Genomic DNA, 18,104 nt, shown 5'->3' with positions numbered 1-18,104 from the left:
TGCATTTAGTATTTAAATAAAAGGCAGACATTTTCTAGGTAGTAATGACAAAGATGAAACTATTCAAAGTATTTTGGCAATTCTGTAAAAGTGGAAAAGCAATCTAATGAGACCCAATTCTCCTAAACTTTCTGTGAGGGTAAAGAACTATTTTAGAACTTTCCTGAGATTATATGTAATATATATATTCACCAACTAAATTTACTAAGGTATGTTTGTGGTATTCATTCAGCATTTTTAACCTATTACATGTTAGACACTGATGGGTCCCTGAGGTATAAAGATTAATGCCTTTGAATAGTTAGTAGTAGATGAGCCAGATATTTAGTCAAATAAGTATAATGCAATGTGACTAAGGAGATAGCACAGACATAGACAAGTGTTATAAGAACACAGATTTCACAGACAAGATATTTAACATAAGCAGAAAAGACCTTCTGCCAACAGGAATGGGAGGCTGAGATGTATAACACAGGAAAACTTAATATATTTGGGAAAGAGCAGACGGAGCTAAAACAAAAAGTATGTTTTATGGAGTAAGTGGAAGATGACACTTGAAAGATAATCTGAAGTCATACTGTGCAGATATATATGTGCTATGTTTAGGGATTTGGACTTTTATTCCTTAGATCCTGGGAAGCCACTGAAATGCTTAATGGCCAAAACACAATGACAGGATCAGATTTCTACTTTTACAAGGTTAAATGACTAGTACACAGGATGGACTGCTTAGAATGAAGAATCGAGGCAGTCAGTTAGAAAGCTATCACAATAATCAAAACTAGAGAGAATATGTACACAAAAAACATAATCATCAAATGCTTCACTATGAAATTAAAATTTTCTCTTTCAATGCCTTGGGAGAATGCTCTTTGAATTCAGAATAACTGCTTCTCAAATTTTCTAAAATCATTTCTAAATAGAAAAAGTGCTTTGTTACTATTCACATACCATAAAAATTTATTAGATTTACCTTAAGGTTAATTTATTGAAAAAATGAACCTAAATTAGTTTCCTTTTGAAAATCAGATGTGAAAAAATCCATTGTACTATAACCTATTTTTTTAATAGAAATAGTCTTCATCTTCTCTTTTTAGAAAAGAACACGAGTCCTTTATGACTACGGGTGGGGGTGGGAACAATAATCAGCTAAGATTGAAACCCTATTGTAGTGAAAAGTTCAGAATCCTGACCTAACTAGTCTAAGAGAATGCCAGTAGGGCTCATCAGAAAAGGGTGACTTGGAATAAAAGCATAAAGAATTGAATCCCTAACCCTCTCCACTCCCCATCCCCATCCTGCTGCTCAAACACCCTCAGTTAAGGAGTGACCAGTTCTTTGATCTCTTCCCTTTAAAAACAACTAAATAGCGCTTGTTTTGACTCCATAATTAAATTTCTTCCTTGTAACGGGGATTTCATTTCTATATTGGTAACTGAGTTGGGTATTTATTAAGAAAACTGATCATGAAAAAGACAATTTCACATATCTTATATTTTATAATATTTTCCAAGATACCTAAATTTAAATAATTTCATGGATGTCCTGACTTCTTTCCATTAGTAAAATTTCTCTTTAGTAAGACAGGGTCTATGTACACAAGCAGAGTAAATTAGCTCCTGTCTCACAGCAGCTGAGAAAAAGAATTGCCTAAGAAGATTAGAGTCATTTTCTTTACTTAAAGATATTCCTGACAACCCACACTGAAATTACACAAGATTAACTCCATTAACACCATTTCCCATTCTTTAAAGTAGTAGCTTTCCAGAAAGCAGCATTTAGACTGACTAGTTCAAAGCATATTTTAAGAGGAGATCTCAAAATGCTTAGAAATGCTAATATAAGTATCACTGAAGGATTCAGGATGAGGTGCTGAGAGGTCAAGTAACATATTACCGGCCATACAGTAAGCCATACGCAAAATGGAAAGATGCTGCTTGTTCTTTCTCTGAGCCATTTAGCCTGCATATCCTTTTTGCAGTTAACAAACATTTCAAATCAAATGTTATCTGAAAGGATATAAAACTGTTAATCCCTCAAAGGCAGAGATATTATCTGATTCATTTTTTTCTTTCCCCATAGTATCTTCTAGAGTGCCTTTAATTGAGGGGTACTGAAATATTTGTTGATTATTATGTCAGACATCTGGCATTGCTTGGTGGCCTATCAAAAATAAGTAAAACAGAAGGGCTCAAGAAAAATAGACTAAAACAATACCATAAGACCAAGCTATCTCTAAGACAGAACCCTCAAATCTGAAAGCAAAATCCATAGCACATGCACTAAAACTTTAAACTATCTGTATTAACTGCCATTAGTGCCATTAAAGCATATAATACATAAATTTCCTTCTGACGATATGCTGGCATGAGCCACCAGAATATTCTGAAAATAATGCCATCATAATCCAATTCCCTTACCTTACCTTCTCTGAGCCTTAAGTATTCTCCAGGGTGTTTTTATTTTATTTTATTTATTTATTTTTTAAGATTTTATTTATTTATTTGAGACAGAGACAGAGAGTGAGAGAGAACGAGAACATGAGGGGGATGAGGGGCAGAGAGAGAGAAGTAGACTCTCCGAGGAGCAGGGAGTCCAATGCCGGGCTCGATTTTGCAATCCGGGATCATGACCTGAGCCAAAGGCAGATGCTTAACCGACTGAGCCACCCAGGTGCCCCTTCTTCAAGGTTTTTAAGTGCAAAATTAATACACAAATATATTCTTACTTAAAAACCCAAACACTTCAGAGGTAAAGTGAGAAAAAAAAATGAGAAGTACTATTTTCCTCACTTCCATATCTTCCTCCAAGCTTTTTTTCTATCCTTACATTAATGCAAGAAAAGTTCACTGTTAACCTGGGGCTTCATTTTCTTTTTGGTCTCCTAAAGGTAGTTCCCAGGTGGAAAATACTGAAAACACTGACCCAGATAGTTCTTAAAGATCTTAATTTGAATGAATTGCTCTTAGAAATAGTTATTTCCACTTACAAAAAAAATAAATAAATCTAAAAGTGTCCTGAATTATAATTACGCTAAGACAGAGTCAGATCAGATCTCAAGGGGAAGTCATTAACCAGTCCATTGTAAAACTTTCATCATATAGCACAGTAGCTGACACTGAGAATTTAGGTGCTGGACACTGTTGTTAGTGTTTCATGAGATTTTCTAAAAAAAGAGCAACTCTCTCACCCTTCTTTTTCAATATTAGTATTGTGCCGGGTACCATCTAAAATAACCTCCTGTGACTTGCAATAATTTTGCCTAACAATGTGATACAAGTCCCAAAGTATTCTGGAAAATATTCCAAAATGATTTGGGAATTTCCTGAAGGATCTCCTTTACTTTTATTTTGGTCTCAGAATCTCAAAAGGGAACCTTGTTTCTCTCAAGACATGCTCCAATATGCCTATTAATCAGTGGCAAGTAATACTGAGTTAGTGGAAATGAAAGTCGTTAACAAAAAAACCTGTTTTCAGAAGGCAAATATTAGGTAGATGAAAACAGTACTGATCTACGAAGCATAATCAAGTTCAGCCACATACTATCTTGATTGACCTTGGATAGGTCAGTAAACCACCCAGATATTTTCCCATCTGCAAAATCAGGGAAAATATTACCTACCTATAGGTTGGGTATATGGATTAAAATGAGAGAAGCAGAAGCGCTGGCACAACAAACAATAAATGTTACTTGAATTGAAACTCGCATATGACTTTCAGTTTAGCCTAAGTCACAAACATCGAAGTGTTTTTAGCTTAGTAAAAAGACCTCAATTTGTTTTACCTTAGTAATCCTGAGGCTCAGTTTCAAAAACAACCTTGAAAATTAAAACTAATCCAAAGATTATCCTTCTGAAGGCCTGAAATGCCCAGGAAAAAACTGCAAAAACCTAGGTGATTGGTCATCATTCGGTCCAAAGTATATTCAAGGCCTTACACTGAAAAAAAATTAGCATGTCAAATATTACTGGCATATAAAATAATTTTCCACATCAACAGTATCTGAATACATCTTATGGTGACTTGAAATAAGGTTAGTGATTCTTTCCTTACATATGGCCGAAGTAGTAAATAAATAAATACGATATCTAAAATCATAGTGCCATCTACAGGCAAAGAAAATATCAATGACAGCACATTTTAATGCTTTCATATTTTCTAATTGCTACCCAACATTTAGGACATCTAGAATTGAATAATTTACATAATTCACTTTCTGATTACATTTGCATTATATTACATATAATAAATAAATATAATTTATTATATGAAATGGCATTTTTTCTAAATTTTTTAGTACTTAATATAGCATTTTATTTTCAATAAATATTAAGATGATAAAGGTAATTTTAAAAATCCAATGGTACTACAAAGTCCAATTTTTGTGTTCTGAGATTTATTATTAAAATATATAATGACAAAAAAGAAACTTATTTTCATGTTTTTTCTCTTCCTTCCAAACTTGCATCTGCAGATACTTATTTAACAATAACTAAGTAGCACGTACTTTTCTAAGCTGCTGTACATTTGTGAACTTGGTAAATCCTCACAATAATCCTATGAGGTAGGTACATTACCATTCTTATTTCATAGATGTTGAAACCAAAGCATACAAAGCTTAAATAACTTGTCTAAGGCCACATGCTATGTGGCACAGCCAAGGTTCAAACTTGGGGAGTTTTTCCACAGTAACTATGCTTTTAATTACTATGCTAAAGTGCCTCTCTGTAAAAGCTGCATTCAGTGTGTATACTTCATTTGTAATATCTTTGCTCTAGGTTTGAAGGGCAACATTTTCTCACATACCTAAACTTTTATCATCATTTTTAATAACTACATATTTTGCCATCAAGTTGATATATCTCATTTTACTTACTTTAGTTGTCTAATGCTGGACTTTCAGACAATTATAATTTCTTTCATTTTATATAAAAATGTTACAATGAGCAAATTTTGCATTGCATATAGCTCTTTTCCTTCTTTTGAATTTTATTTCCTTATGCTACTATACCCAAAATAGTTTCACTGACTTGAGTATATAAAAATGCCACATTACTGACATGTAATTCTCCATACCACTTTTTAAATTTCATCATCATGTTATACTACCAAAAATGAAAGAATGTTAGATCTTCCTGATCAATATATACCATCCCTCCCAAATTTAACTGATTTAAAGTGGTTAAGGATGATTTATGATGTGGGACACTTAAATAAATATTTCAATTTTCAAATGGGCAAAATGTTTTCTTCCTCTAGCACATAAAAGGTGGAGACAATCCTATTACTTGTTGCTTATGAGGTTGGTGCTGTCTTAATTCTTTAAGTAAGCCTCAAAAAGAATCAATAACATGCCCAAAGTCACTAGTAAGTGTCAGAGCTGGAGTCTGAGCCCAGGTCTGTCTGACTCTAAAATTTAAGTTTTAGATAATAGGAAAAAATATCGCAAAAAGTCAAGAGGGTCAATGTATGTTGAGATAAAGAAAGTGTATGAAAAATTTTCTTTCAATCTTCACTGAAGATAATTTATCTCATTAAGGGGTAAGCTACCCTGGGGTAGCTATCATAAATATAGGGATTGTATTTCCCTAATGTATTATTCTGATCAGTAATTTCAAAAACAGAAAAGAATGACAATAATTAACAAAATGCTTCATTTCTGTTTCTCTCCAACCATCTTACAATCTAGTTTCATCTACATTTTAAGCAAGGAACTAGAGGATATAAACATTACTCCAAACATGTTATCTTGCAGTATTATTTGTTTTGAATAGTCAAGAAAGATTATAAATTTTATAACACAGAATAAAGATCACCGAAACATTAGATAACAGAAAGAACATAGGCTTTGGGGTCTTGAATTCAGATGCTGCGCTTACTAGCTATATGTCCTCCAGAACATCAGCATCAAACTCCTACTTCACCAGGATGTTTAGTAATTACAGGAGATAGCAATTATAAGGCTCCTAGCACATGGCAGGTGCTCAAGAAATTTTAGCTCCCTTCCTTTTAAAGAGTGACATATATATGATTATATCAAGGGTAGTGGTTCTAAAAGTCATGCTTCATTATCTCCCTCAGACAGACTGTCGCATAACACGAAGCATCAAGATCGAAAGACAGCAAAAGAGATAAAGTTGCTTCATCAACGTGGGAACCTTCAGTTTTGACATCAGTTTCATGTTCTTCCATTAGTTGGTATGAGACATTACGGGGATGTTTCAATATCTGTCTATAGCATCCTGGAACATTGAGTTTCAGAGTTGGTACTTTAAACCTGCATGTCTGTAGTCCATCTCTGCTAAGTATTTCCTGGTACCACTGCCCAATTTTGTTCTTTGGGTACTGAATATTGTATCCAAGCACTGGAAGAACCACCTGTGCAGAAGAAGGGGGATAAAATTACATGAAACAGCCTTCAGAAAAATATATGATCATTATATCATTAAGATTTGGTATATAAGAAAATCACTGAGATATGATCCTTATGTCTCAGGATATAAACATTACAATCAGCCTAAAACATGCTATTGAACACTACACTACTTTATTTTAAATGCTGCCAGGCAAAGAAAAGAACTAACTAAAATCAAGAAGGACTCGCAATAACCAAGGTAACAAACTCAAGTCAGATATTATTAGACAAACTATTATTAATGTAGAGGAGAGGAAACAACAGGTTTGGGACATTTAATTAGACAACAAAGATTTAATCTCAATGTAGTCATACAATCTTAAAAGCATATTGTTTCTATAACAGAAAGAATAACACCTACTGCTCAATGATATAACTGGTATTTTGGTTGATAACTTTACATTCTTCTTATTTAAAAACATGAGCGCGAACCAGTAGCAGCAAATACAGTGTTTTGCTCAGCTGCTTATAAGAAGACACTAGTTCGTAGGGCTTTCCTTCTTTTCTAATGATTTCTAGTCATTTTTCTTAAACACTACCAAAAGGTAGTCAGAAAAAGGAACAAAGTAAAAAATTCAAATACATACAACATGAATGGATTTCAAATTCATTATGCTAACTGAAAGAAGCCAGACATAAAAGACCACAAACTATATGATTCCATTTATTTGACATTCTTTCAAAGGCAAACGGGGCAGAAAATGGATGAGCCCCTCAGGAGCCGGGGCTAGGGGTGGGGGTTGAATAAAAAGTGGCACTGGGAAATTTTAGAGAGAGATGAAAATGTTCTTTATCTTGATTTTTGTGGTAGTCACAAGACTATGTTTATCAAAACTCTTAGAACTGTAAACTAAGAAGAGAGATATTTATTGCATATAAATTATACCTGAATTAAAAAGTGGTTAAGAGAAGAAGGTGGAGAAGAGAATGATCAACATTTTGTCTTTAGGACACAATATCTACATTTAGATCTAAGTGATACCAATTTTTAAACAAATTTACCTGATGTATTGCATATGTGTTAGCTGATTCCTCTTCTTCAGTCACTAGATGAACCTACATTTTAAAACATGACAAAAATATGCATGATTCATTTCCTCAATTTTCCCTGTTATGTATAATTTGACTCCTGTGCTGAATAGACATATACCCAAAAAAGATTATTTTCACAATTTGCTTCTAGACTACATAAAAATTTAAACGATACTTCCTGCTTTAACCACTAATAACTGAAATTGAAACACAAAGAGAATGGTGGTAGCTTAATACACCGAGGCAATACTTTCACCTCATCACCAGCAGCTTTTCCTAACTTACAAAATTGTTATGCTGAATCAAAAATCTGCCTCTGGGAAACCGCCCCCCCCCCTCCCCGTCACCAACAAGTATCATAATACTCTCTGAGAAGTGGTGTTTCTCAAAACGTGTTTCATAGAACAGTAACAGGAGACAGGGGGAAAAAGAGGTGTATGTTAAGTGTGAGAAATGTTGCTACAGGACACTAGAGAATAAAAAAGTCTAATTTCTCCAGCACATAAAAGTTCAGGTATAAAGGCAGCTGTTATCATTAAACAAAGATGAACAGCATCCCCACCTTCCTAAGGCTTTCACCATATTATGTAGTGTCCAGATCCCCTCTAACTCTGCTGGCTTTGCCCTAAAGGCTGCACAGTCTAATCAATAATTATTGCCCCTCTTTTTTTGTTTTTCATTTTGGGTTTGTATGTTTGTTTATAGGTAAGTACGCCTTTTAGTTGCTGGACTCAGAAATGGATATAAAACTCTAGATGTGATCTGACCAAAAGCCATGGGATGAGGATCTCTCCTGCATCATTTCTAGCTTTCTTTCACAAACTCTTAAGCCTACTTACAATGATGCAATTTAAATAATTTATGAAAATACTGAAAAACATGGTCAAGTACATTAGACCATGTTTTGTGGTTAGAGAGCTCCCTCCAGGTTGATAACAAATGATTTTTTTAATTAACAAACATGCTTTTGGCATATGGCTATTCCTCAACTATGAATTCACCTAACCTTTTAATTGTCTGCCACATTTCTCTATCTTGTTCACAAAGAAATTATAAGAAAATCTACCCCAAGTGACTTGAAATAAAGGTATATCTATTAGTCTAGTAATCCTATCAAGAATCAGATTAGTTTCCTACAATTTTTAACTGTAGATGCACAACATTACATGCCCCATATACCATTTATTAGAAACTTTACTATCTTTTTCATTTTCATATCTTAACATCTTGGGCCTGTAAGTCCTGCCTTTTCTACTCTTAGTGCTTACTAGTAAAGTATAAATGATTGGTCCTAAAATATATAAAGACTTTTTTTTCCTAATAGAAGAAAACTTAGCAGGATATGAAGGAGAAAATGTTCTCCTTTCTCTTACAGCTCCAAAAGAAAAACAGATACAGTTCTGACACAAAATTGTCCTTGCAAATGTTACTTTGAACAAAGAAGTCTTATAAGACATGTATTTCAGAGATTATTACCATGTCTTGTGAAAGTAACCTTTAAACTTCTGAAAATCTGAATTAGGAATGGCTAACTTACTAAATAATGTACAGCCCAGATAATATTTTAATGAACATATTTTCTGGAATGTGTGAAAAAAACATGATTTTTCACTATTTATCAAAAGGGAATCACCAACATCTCTTCCATTCATGAAGTAAAATAAGACCTATAATGCTAAAAAAAAAAAAAAAAACCTATAATGCTGCCAGATTTCTTTTTACAGTTTCAGATTTTGTCTCAGTTAAATGACCATTCTTAGTGATTTATGCTCCTCGTGATCACTTTCTTATCTAAATATTCATAAGGCACCCATTCAATGAAACAGCAAAGCAGAAACCCGTTGCTCTGACTTGCTCGGTCTTTACTCTCTTTTCTGATAGGCTCACCCTCATTTTCAGGGAGCTCCCCTCCCGGTTCTCAAACATAATTTGGGTGAGATGGTTCCAGGAAGGATCCTTTGGAACATAGGCTTAGCCAGTCACATACTCCAGTCCAAAATAATTGCTTTGGGCCTGGACATAGGCCCAAAAGCCAGGCCACTCCTAGCCAGAGAGACTTAATTCCATGGCCTTTATTCCATTGGGAAGAAAAGTTCTCTTCTCTACAAGCTGTAAGAAATAAGCTTAGAGATGCTCATAACCATCTTGCCACCGAAAGAACAAGCCAGACTGAGAATGGCTCTAACAGAGGAAAACATAGTTGAAAGATGAAGAAAATAAGAGATAGACTAATTAGGAGACTGGATATAGCTGTGCCCAAATCAGTCAGAGTCTCAGTTATGAGAGCCAATGAATTCCTGTCCACTTTTCCTTAAGTTGTTTTGAGGTAGATCTCCATTACTTAAAACCAAAACCAACCAACCAACCAAACAAAAACCTTAATTTATACATCCAGACTTCTACTATTAATTTAGATAAAGCTCCCTTTACGTACAGTTCAGAGTCTATGTTTCTTCCTTTTTTTGAAAAACTGGGCCATGTTCTCTCTCTAGATGCTGACACCTTTTCTGTACTCCATGATTTCTCTGGTAGAGATCAGTTTGGGCTAGGGTCTTTTAATTCTGCTACCTGTGTCACTTAATCGGGGTCTTGATTTTCATTTCTATAAAATGGAAGTTAAAAAGAAGGTCTCTAAAATCCTTTTCTCATCTAAAGTTCAATGATGTTATGATATTATATATGAAAGCACTACTCAAATCCCTCCACTTTTATAACATCTTTGTAAGACTAACTTGAGATAATGTTCTTTTTGCATTATGTTATAATTTGTTTTTGCATTATAATTTGTTCTTTTTGCATTATATTACAAATAAATCTCTTTACTTGACTTATGGTATTCAGTTTCATTGTTTAAACTGTTGAAACCCACAAAGATAAAAATACTAGTTGGATAGAGAGGAAATGGAAGAATCAACTTTTATAATATAAATTGTTAAGAGGAAAAAAGCAAGCTGTGAAATTGCAATCATAAAATCACATTTATATAAAAGAAATACACACAATATTACACACCTCATATACAATTACTATAAAAATTGTATTCTTTTTCGTATTTTAAGTTCTGAGCCTCTAAGCCCTTCCTTTTCTTTTCTGTGTTCGCTAACAGAATAAAAATACACTCTCCTATGGATATTTTTGTGAAAGCACAGAAAAGGTCTAGAAGGATACAGGCCAAAAAGCAGAGGTTGATTTCCTGGACACAGGGGAGGGAAAGACAATAAGAGTGGTGACAAGATGACAGCTTCATATGTAAACTTTTGATTTTTCACTTCTAATGATACTATTTTGTGCATTACTTCCGTAATTCTTTAAAACATAGTCTTGAAAGTTTACTATCTTTGTACCTTTCACTTAATGCCACTATTTTTATTTTACCATTTATAGACATGTGTTAAGCCTTAGCTAGCAGCACAGAAGCAGAAGATAAGCAAATACAAATAAAAAAATAAAACGTACGTTTAGTTCTAAATTGTTTCTCAAATAAAGGCTTCTGAAAATTAATGTTCCCAGTGTGGTTACTACTCTTGACAACTCTGATGATACTTACTTTACTATTTGTGAAATGTTCATCATCAACATCTTCATCCAAAGAGACCAGATCACCCTCTACTACTCTTGATCCATAGGTTGCAAATCTGTAAGATACTGCCTCATTCCAAATTTTGCTGCTATATGCATGAACGTAGAATATGCGCATTGAATGGGGAAAAGAAAACCATGCCTGGATACATCCCTCCTCCGTCATGCCAAAGCGGTGCAATGACTCCAACAGTGCTCTCTCGCGAACTTTGAATTCAGGCATCAATGAAAGTGTGCCTTTAGCATCCTCTGAAATAAAGAGAAAATCAGTGAGTCAACCACTTTCATTTACAGGCCAGTTATAAAGACCTTTATTATGCCTTCTAAATGAGAGGCAATGAACTGTGCTCTTATAAACTTGAATATGAAGATGACACTTAGCACCAACTATAAACTTAGCTACACCTGAAGAGTTTGTTTGTTTAGTAAAGATCATTAATCATATGGTCCATTCTCCATTCACTTTCCCTGCTTTATTTATTTTTATTTTTTTTTTTAAGATTTTGTTTACTTATTTGACAGAGAAAGAGAGCACAACCAGGGGGAGCAGTAGAAGGAGAGGGAGAGCAGGCTCCCCGCTGAGCAAGGAGCCCGATGCAGGATTTGATCCCAGTACCCTGGGATCATGACCTGAGCCAAAGGTAGCCGCTTAACCAGCTGAGCCACCCAGGTGCCCCTCACTTTCCCTGCTTAAAAAAAAAAAAAATAGCAAAAAGCACATTAGTAATACCTACTTCAGAATGGAGATAAACTAATTTGCAATTATTCAGAGGATTTCTTAAAAAAAAACCACTAAATAAACCTCTGAGCCTACATATTTTTAAAGAGCTATTACAAACATTTACACAGAATCTTTTGAGTAAGAAAGGGTTGGATCCATCAAGCACTAATAGGCCTTGCTAATGGGATGCTTTTTTAAAATTAAATGAACGAACTCTACTGCAAAGATGCTTATTCAGGTAGGAATCCTCATTTTAATAAATGTACCAGGTGTTTCTTATGCACACTCAAGTTTAGGAATCATTGCCACAAGGAAATTATATTCTTGGAACTCTAGATACAAACACATAAGTCATTTTGAGAGTCAAACCCATGTGGATTGACTCTAGAACCCACACTCATAACCACTTTTCTTTGGTGCTTCCCAGGAAGCATTCTGCATATAAACCATGATATTGACTAAAGTGTCAAAACTGACTGGCCTGAATGGGCAACTAAACCAAAAATAACGCACAAAGTATTGGATATAGCAAATAAACTTTTATATAATTTGTTTTTAAGTCTCCCCTAGTTGTAGTGTTATACTTCCATTGCTACCAGTGTAGAATTTGAAATTCTTATCTACTCTGAGAATTTAGACCAAGAAAAATTAAGAAGCTATTTCTCCCCTCACTCCTACTGCCAAGAAGAGTTAAAACAGACAAAAGTCCTGGATATCTGGCCAAAACTGAGTGTCTTAGACATGTAATAAAATTATTAAATGTATAATATATTACAAGCTATTTCTTATCACATTTATGTAGCAATAAATGCCCTCCTGCTGACATAACATCTGTATTATGTATTTGCATGACTATGTATAGGATAAAGAAATTTTTAAATACCAGTTTGAAGAAAATATTTCTTTGCTCTATTTACAGGATCATCCAAATCTTCTGGTGTAAGAAATAATTTTACAGCCTCCACCTTTAAAAATCAAGCAAGCAAACATATGTTAAATGAAAATGACAAATTACTTACTTTTTTATATGTAATGGAATATTATGCAGCCATCAAAAGGAATGAAATCTTGCCATTTGCAACGATGTGGATAAAACTGGAAGGTATTATGCTGAGCGAAATAAGTCAATCAGAGAAAGACATGTATCATATGACCTCACAGATATGAGGAATTCTTAATCTCAGGAAACAAACTGGGGGTTGCTGGAGTGGTGGGGGGTGGGAGGGGTGGGGTGGCTGGGTGATAGACATTGGGGAGGGTATGTTCTATGGTGAGCACTGTGAATTGTGTAAGACTATTGAATCACAGACCTGTACCTCTGAAACAAATAATACATTATGTTAAAAAAAAAAAAAAAAGATAGTAGGAAGGGAAAAATGAAGGAGGGGAAATCGGAGGGGGAGATGAACCATGAGAGACTACAGACTCTGAGAAACAAATTGAGGGTTCTAGAGGGGAGGGGGGTGAAGGGATGGGTTAGCCTGGTGATGGGTATTAAAGAGGGCACGTACTGAATGGAGTACTGGGTGTTATATGCAAACAATGAATCATGGAACACTACATCAAAAACTAATGATGTAATGTATGGTGATTAACATAACATAATAAAAAAAAAAGCTGTCCCCCCCCCCAAAAAAAGAAGTGATCAGTAATAACCAGTTATATTTTACTGTATTTAGTGTCAAGGTATTTTTTCTATAAATCCACACACATGTATACATTATTAAAAGACTCTTTTTTGTTTATATTGTTTGGGGTCTGCTTGTGTTATTAATATGATCTGAACATTTTCCAATAAGACTAACCATTCTTCTACAATATTGTTTTTAATGGCTGCTGTATAATCCCAACACAGAGATACCCATCAATTATCGAAACCATTACCTATTGATAGTTATCAGAATTTTGCTATTAGATACAATGCTGAAGGGAGTATCTTGATGTATAAAATCTTTGTGTACATGCATAAATATTTCCTAAAAATAAATTCCTGGAATAAAACTGGAAAAAAAAAAAGATATAAATACAAATTCTCCGGCATCATAAAAGAATAGGCACTTAACAAATGATATTTGACACTGCAATTTTATCTTCAAGCTTTCAAAAATTAAAGTGTTATACTTGGAAATAGATCTGTACAAAGCAACCTCATACATAGGTTTAAAATATTATGGACTGGAAAAAGTGCCCATTATTTCCATAGTTCTACTTCTGTCATTCTTTACCTGTATCATCCAGCTTAGAATGCAAGTGTGAAGTAATGACATAAAATTCAGACTTGACCAACATATATAACAAAAGCAAGCATAGGGGAATCATGAACCACTAATTTCATTCCTGTTCTCAAGTCTTGGAATTGTCTGGTCTTTCAAATAATTGCCAAAATCTTTTTTTTTTTTAATTGCCAATTGGGGCACCTAGGTGGCTCAGTCAGTTAAGTGTCTGCCTTCAGCTCAGGTCATGATCTCAGGGTTATGGGATGGAGCCCTGAGTTGGGCTTTCTGCTCAGTGGGGACTCCGCTTCTCTCTCTGTGCTCTCCCTCTCTTTCTCTCAAATAAATAAATAAAATCTTAAAAAAAAAAAAAAAAAGAGTCATGGTTGTTGGAATTTTCATTCGGCACCTGGGTGGCTCAGTCGGTTAAGTGCCTGCCTTCGGCTTAGGTCACAATCTTGGGGTCCTGTTATCATATGACCTCACTGATATGAGGAATTCTTAATCTCAGGAAACAAACTGAGGGTTGCTGGAGTGGGGGGGGGTTGGGAGGGATGGGGTGGCTGGGTGATAGACATTGGGGAGGGTATGTGCTATGGTGAGCGCTGTGAATTGTGCAAGACTGTTGTATCACAGATCTGTACCTCTGAAACAAATAATGCAATATATGTTAAGAAAAAAAAAAGAAGAAGATAGCAGGAGGGGAAGAATGAAGGGGGAAATCGGAGGGGGTGACGAACCATGAGAGACGATGGACTCTGAAAAACAAACTGAGGGTTCTAGAGGGGAGGGGGGTGGAGGGATGGGTTAGCCTGGTGATGGGTATTAAAGAGGGCACGTTCTGCATGGAGCACTGGGTGTTATGCACAAACAATGAATCATGGAACACTACATCAAAAACTAATGATATAATGTATGGTGATTAACATAACAATAAAAAATTTTAAAAAAAATCTTGGGGTCCTGGGATCAAGCCCCACATCAGGCTCTCTGCTCAGCAGGGAGTCTGCTTCTCTCTCTCCCTCTGCCCCTCTGCCCTGCTCATGTTCTCTCTCTCTCTCAAATAAAAAAAAAGTTGCCAACTTTAATATTTTCTTTTAAAAACTAAATAGATTAAAAGATATTCCTTTTTTTAATGGTATCTATGAGGTCCTGTATTTTTATTATTATTATTATTATTATTATTATTATATTGTCTCCAGCACTGTGATTTCTAAGTATATGTTTTAGAGTAGGAAACGATCTTAAGATAGATCATTCAACCTAAAATCACACTCAATCTTATTTTTATAGTATTCATTCATTCATTCAAACAAATATATGTTTGTTTGAACATTAGCTTCTGCTAATTCATTCAAATAAATATTACTAAGTATCTGCTATGTGCTAGGCACTGTGCACAGTACTAGGGATAGAGTGTTGAGCAAGAGAGACATGATGTTTGTTTACTGGTAAAGATCAAATAAAGAATAACAATAAAATATAACAAAACCCAAGATGGGAAGTCCAAGAGGCTTTGAGGTAACAAGATAAGAAGAATTCAATTTTTCTTGGGAGTGGGATGAGAATTTAAATTGAAATGTAGAGAATGTAAAAGTTGGGGAAGGGATGCTTCAAAGGAAAGAAAATATGGCTTTCTAGCTGTGGGGCCAGCCTCTAGGTTGGCCCCCAGTGATCTCCACTGGCTAGTACACCTACTGCAGTCCTCCCTGACACTTATCAGGGTGGGTCTGTGCGCCCAGTAAGTAGAACAGAGCAGAAGTAAAGATGTCACTTCCCAGATTACATTATAAAAGACACTGAGATTTATGTTACAGTCTCTCTCTCACTCTTCTGTGCTTTTGGACTCTTCTCTCTTGGGGAAGTCACACCATGAGTAGTCCTATGGTGAGAAACTAAAGCTTCCTGCCAACAACCATGGAGTGTGCTTGCAAGCAGGTCCTCTGGGCCCATTCAGGTCTCCAAAGACTGCAGTCCTGGCTGATAGTGTGACTGCACACCATGTGAGACCCTGATGCACCAACACCCACCAAGGCTGTTCCCAGATGCCTCACCCTCGGGAGCAGTAAGACAAGAAATGCTTGTTGTTCTAGGCCACTCAGTTTTGGAGTAGTCTGTTACACAGCAACAATTGATAATTAATGCTCTAGCAAACTTTTAAAAAAAATGAGAAGCATGGAATATGAAGTTTAAAAGAGGGGAGAGCTTTTGTTTAAATGTTAGGAGAAACAGGAATTTTATATAATTTGACGTCATGTTTCTGGAATTATAGAGTGTTAAGTTTCCTCTAAATCCTCTATTCGGTTCATTAAGAATTTGGTGAGTGCTGGCCAATTCTCTGTTAGGTCTCAAACAAGTATTAAACACAGGGACATCACATACAGTTTGCTTTACTATAATATGATACTAAAAATATAGTAGCTGCTCAATAAGTGTTCAATAATGTAGTATATGGTATATGTATGTGTGTGTATATATATATGCATTTATATGCTGGGTTAAGAAAGCAAAGGGCTAGCTTATGTAGTAAGTACAACTAACAAAACAAATCAGATCATAGTTTTTTTAAATCCATACCATTTCACTCTTCAGCAAAGCCAATCCAATCTGGTCGGTGTGAACTTTCCTTCCCATCCCAAATCTCTGCGGTCCGTAGTAATTTACAAACCCTTTATTCTATGAATACAAGAAAATCAATTAATTAGAAGTATATTGTGAGGCACCTGGGTGGCTCAGTCAGTTAAGCGTCTGCCTTTGGCTCAGGTCATGATCCTGGGGTCCTGGGATCGAGCCCCACATTGGGCTCCCTCCTCAGCGGGGGGCCTGCTTCACCCTCTCTCATTCCCCCTGCTTGTGTTCCCTCTCTTGCTATGTGTCTGTCAAATAAATAAATAAAATATTAAAAAAAAAGAATATACAATCAAAGAGTGTCTATATACAGACAAATGTGAACTTAGAAAATCTTTAGTTGGAAGTCATTTTCCTGACTATAAGGCATAAGAGTGATTAAAAACCAGTTTTGCTTGTTTATTTTCCTTTGGAGAGGAATAAAATTGTGTAAAAAGGTCTTTGTGGTCAGAATCTTAGATCACTGTTTCTCAGTGTTAGCTGTAGAGTAAAATCACTTAGGGAGTTTTTAAAAAAATACTAATAACCAAAGCTGCATTCCCAAATGTTCTTATTTAATTGGTTCAGGGGTAGGGATTGACTACTGAGATTGCCTAGAAGCATCCCAGGTTGAGGATTACTGGTCTAGATCAGGGGCTGTCAAACTACTAATGGCCCACAAGTCAAATGTGGTCAACACTTATTTTTGTAAATAAAGTTTTACTGGAACACAACCATGCTCATTCATTTATGTATGGTCTATTGCTGCTTCCACACAAGGGCAGTAGAGTGGCTGCAACAGAAACCATATGCCTAAAAAGCCAAAAATATTACTATCTGGCTCTTTACAGAAAAAGCTTGCTAACCCACAGTCTAGATGATCAGACTGAAAGCTATGGCATATTTAGATCCCTGGAAAATGTCTCATATATTTATGTTAAATAGTATTTATTGTAAGACAGAATAAAATGTGTATGATTTACCATTTGTAAATGTTGAAAAAAATTCACAATTAGATTGAAAAGAAAAAAAGATTGTGCATAATTCTGATAAGTAATGTAACTATTTACCAAAGATTTCTGGAAAAAATTACTGAACAAAATTTCCAAAATTAATCCTTTTGCCTAAAATACTATTCTATTTGGCATGTGCTAAAAAAACAAACATACAAACAACAACAAAAAATACCTCTCTTCGTATGCAGATAGCTCCCCCCCCACTCCAGGTAACTCTATATATTTTTTAAATTACATTAAAGTTTTGTTTTTTTAATACAAAAAAATGTACTAAGAAAATTAAAAATAAGCCAAATTGTCCTAATTATCATTTTTTAAAATAATGACATATGCACATAAAAAGAAAAGGTACAAAAGAAAAAGAAGTTTCCCTTCTTGCCTCAGCGTAAAGAGGCCTATAAAGATTTTCCTGTAACACTATTTTAAAATTTTCTTACCTTGGGCGCCTGGGTGGCTCAGTTGGTTAAGTGACTGCCTTCAGCTCAGGTCATGGTCCTGGAGTCCCAGGATCGAGTCCCGCA

General features: G+C 35.1%; 1 protein-coding gene across 7 annotated transcripts in view; it reads right to left on the bottom strand.

Moving 5' to 3' along the window:
- Positions 1 to 2,626: 2,626 nt before the first annotated feature.
- PUS7L (pseudouridine synthase 7 like) overlaps positions 2,627 to 18,104 on the bottom strand; it is a 29,711-nt gene continuing 14,233 nt past the window's right edge. For all 7 annotated transcript variants that reach the window (XM_027593977.2, XM_027593981.2, XM_027593978.2 and 4 more), the window contains 5 exons: positions 16,538 to 16,636; positions 12,631 to 12,712; positions 10,995 to 11,275; positions 7,418 to 7,471; positions 2,627 to 6,378 (listed from right to left, as the gene is read on the bottom strand). In XM_027593977.2, the coding sequence (XP_027449778.2) occupies positions 6,052 to 6,378; positions 7,418 to 7,471; positions 10,995 to 11,275; positions 12,631 to 12,712; positions 16,538 to 16,636 (843 nt within the window). In that variant the 3' untranslated portion in view covers positions 2,627 to 6,051. The remainder of the gene's footprint in view (positions 6,379 to 7,417; positions 7,472 to 10,994; positions 11,276 to 12,630; positions 12,713 to 16,537; positions 16,637 to 18,104) is intronic.

Source organism: Zalophus californianus, chromosome 9, assembly GCF_009762305.2.
Source record: "Zalophus californianus isolate mZalCal1 chromosome 9, mZalCal1.pri.v2, whole genome shotgun sequence".
NCBI lineage: Eukaryota > Metazoa > Chordata > Mammalia > Carnivora > Otariidae > Zalophus > Zalophus californianus.
Note: the sequence above shows the minus strand (reverse complement) of the source record. Positions and strands in the feature narration are given on the sequence as shown.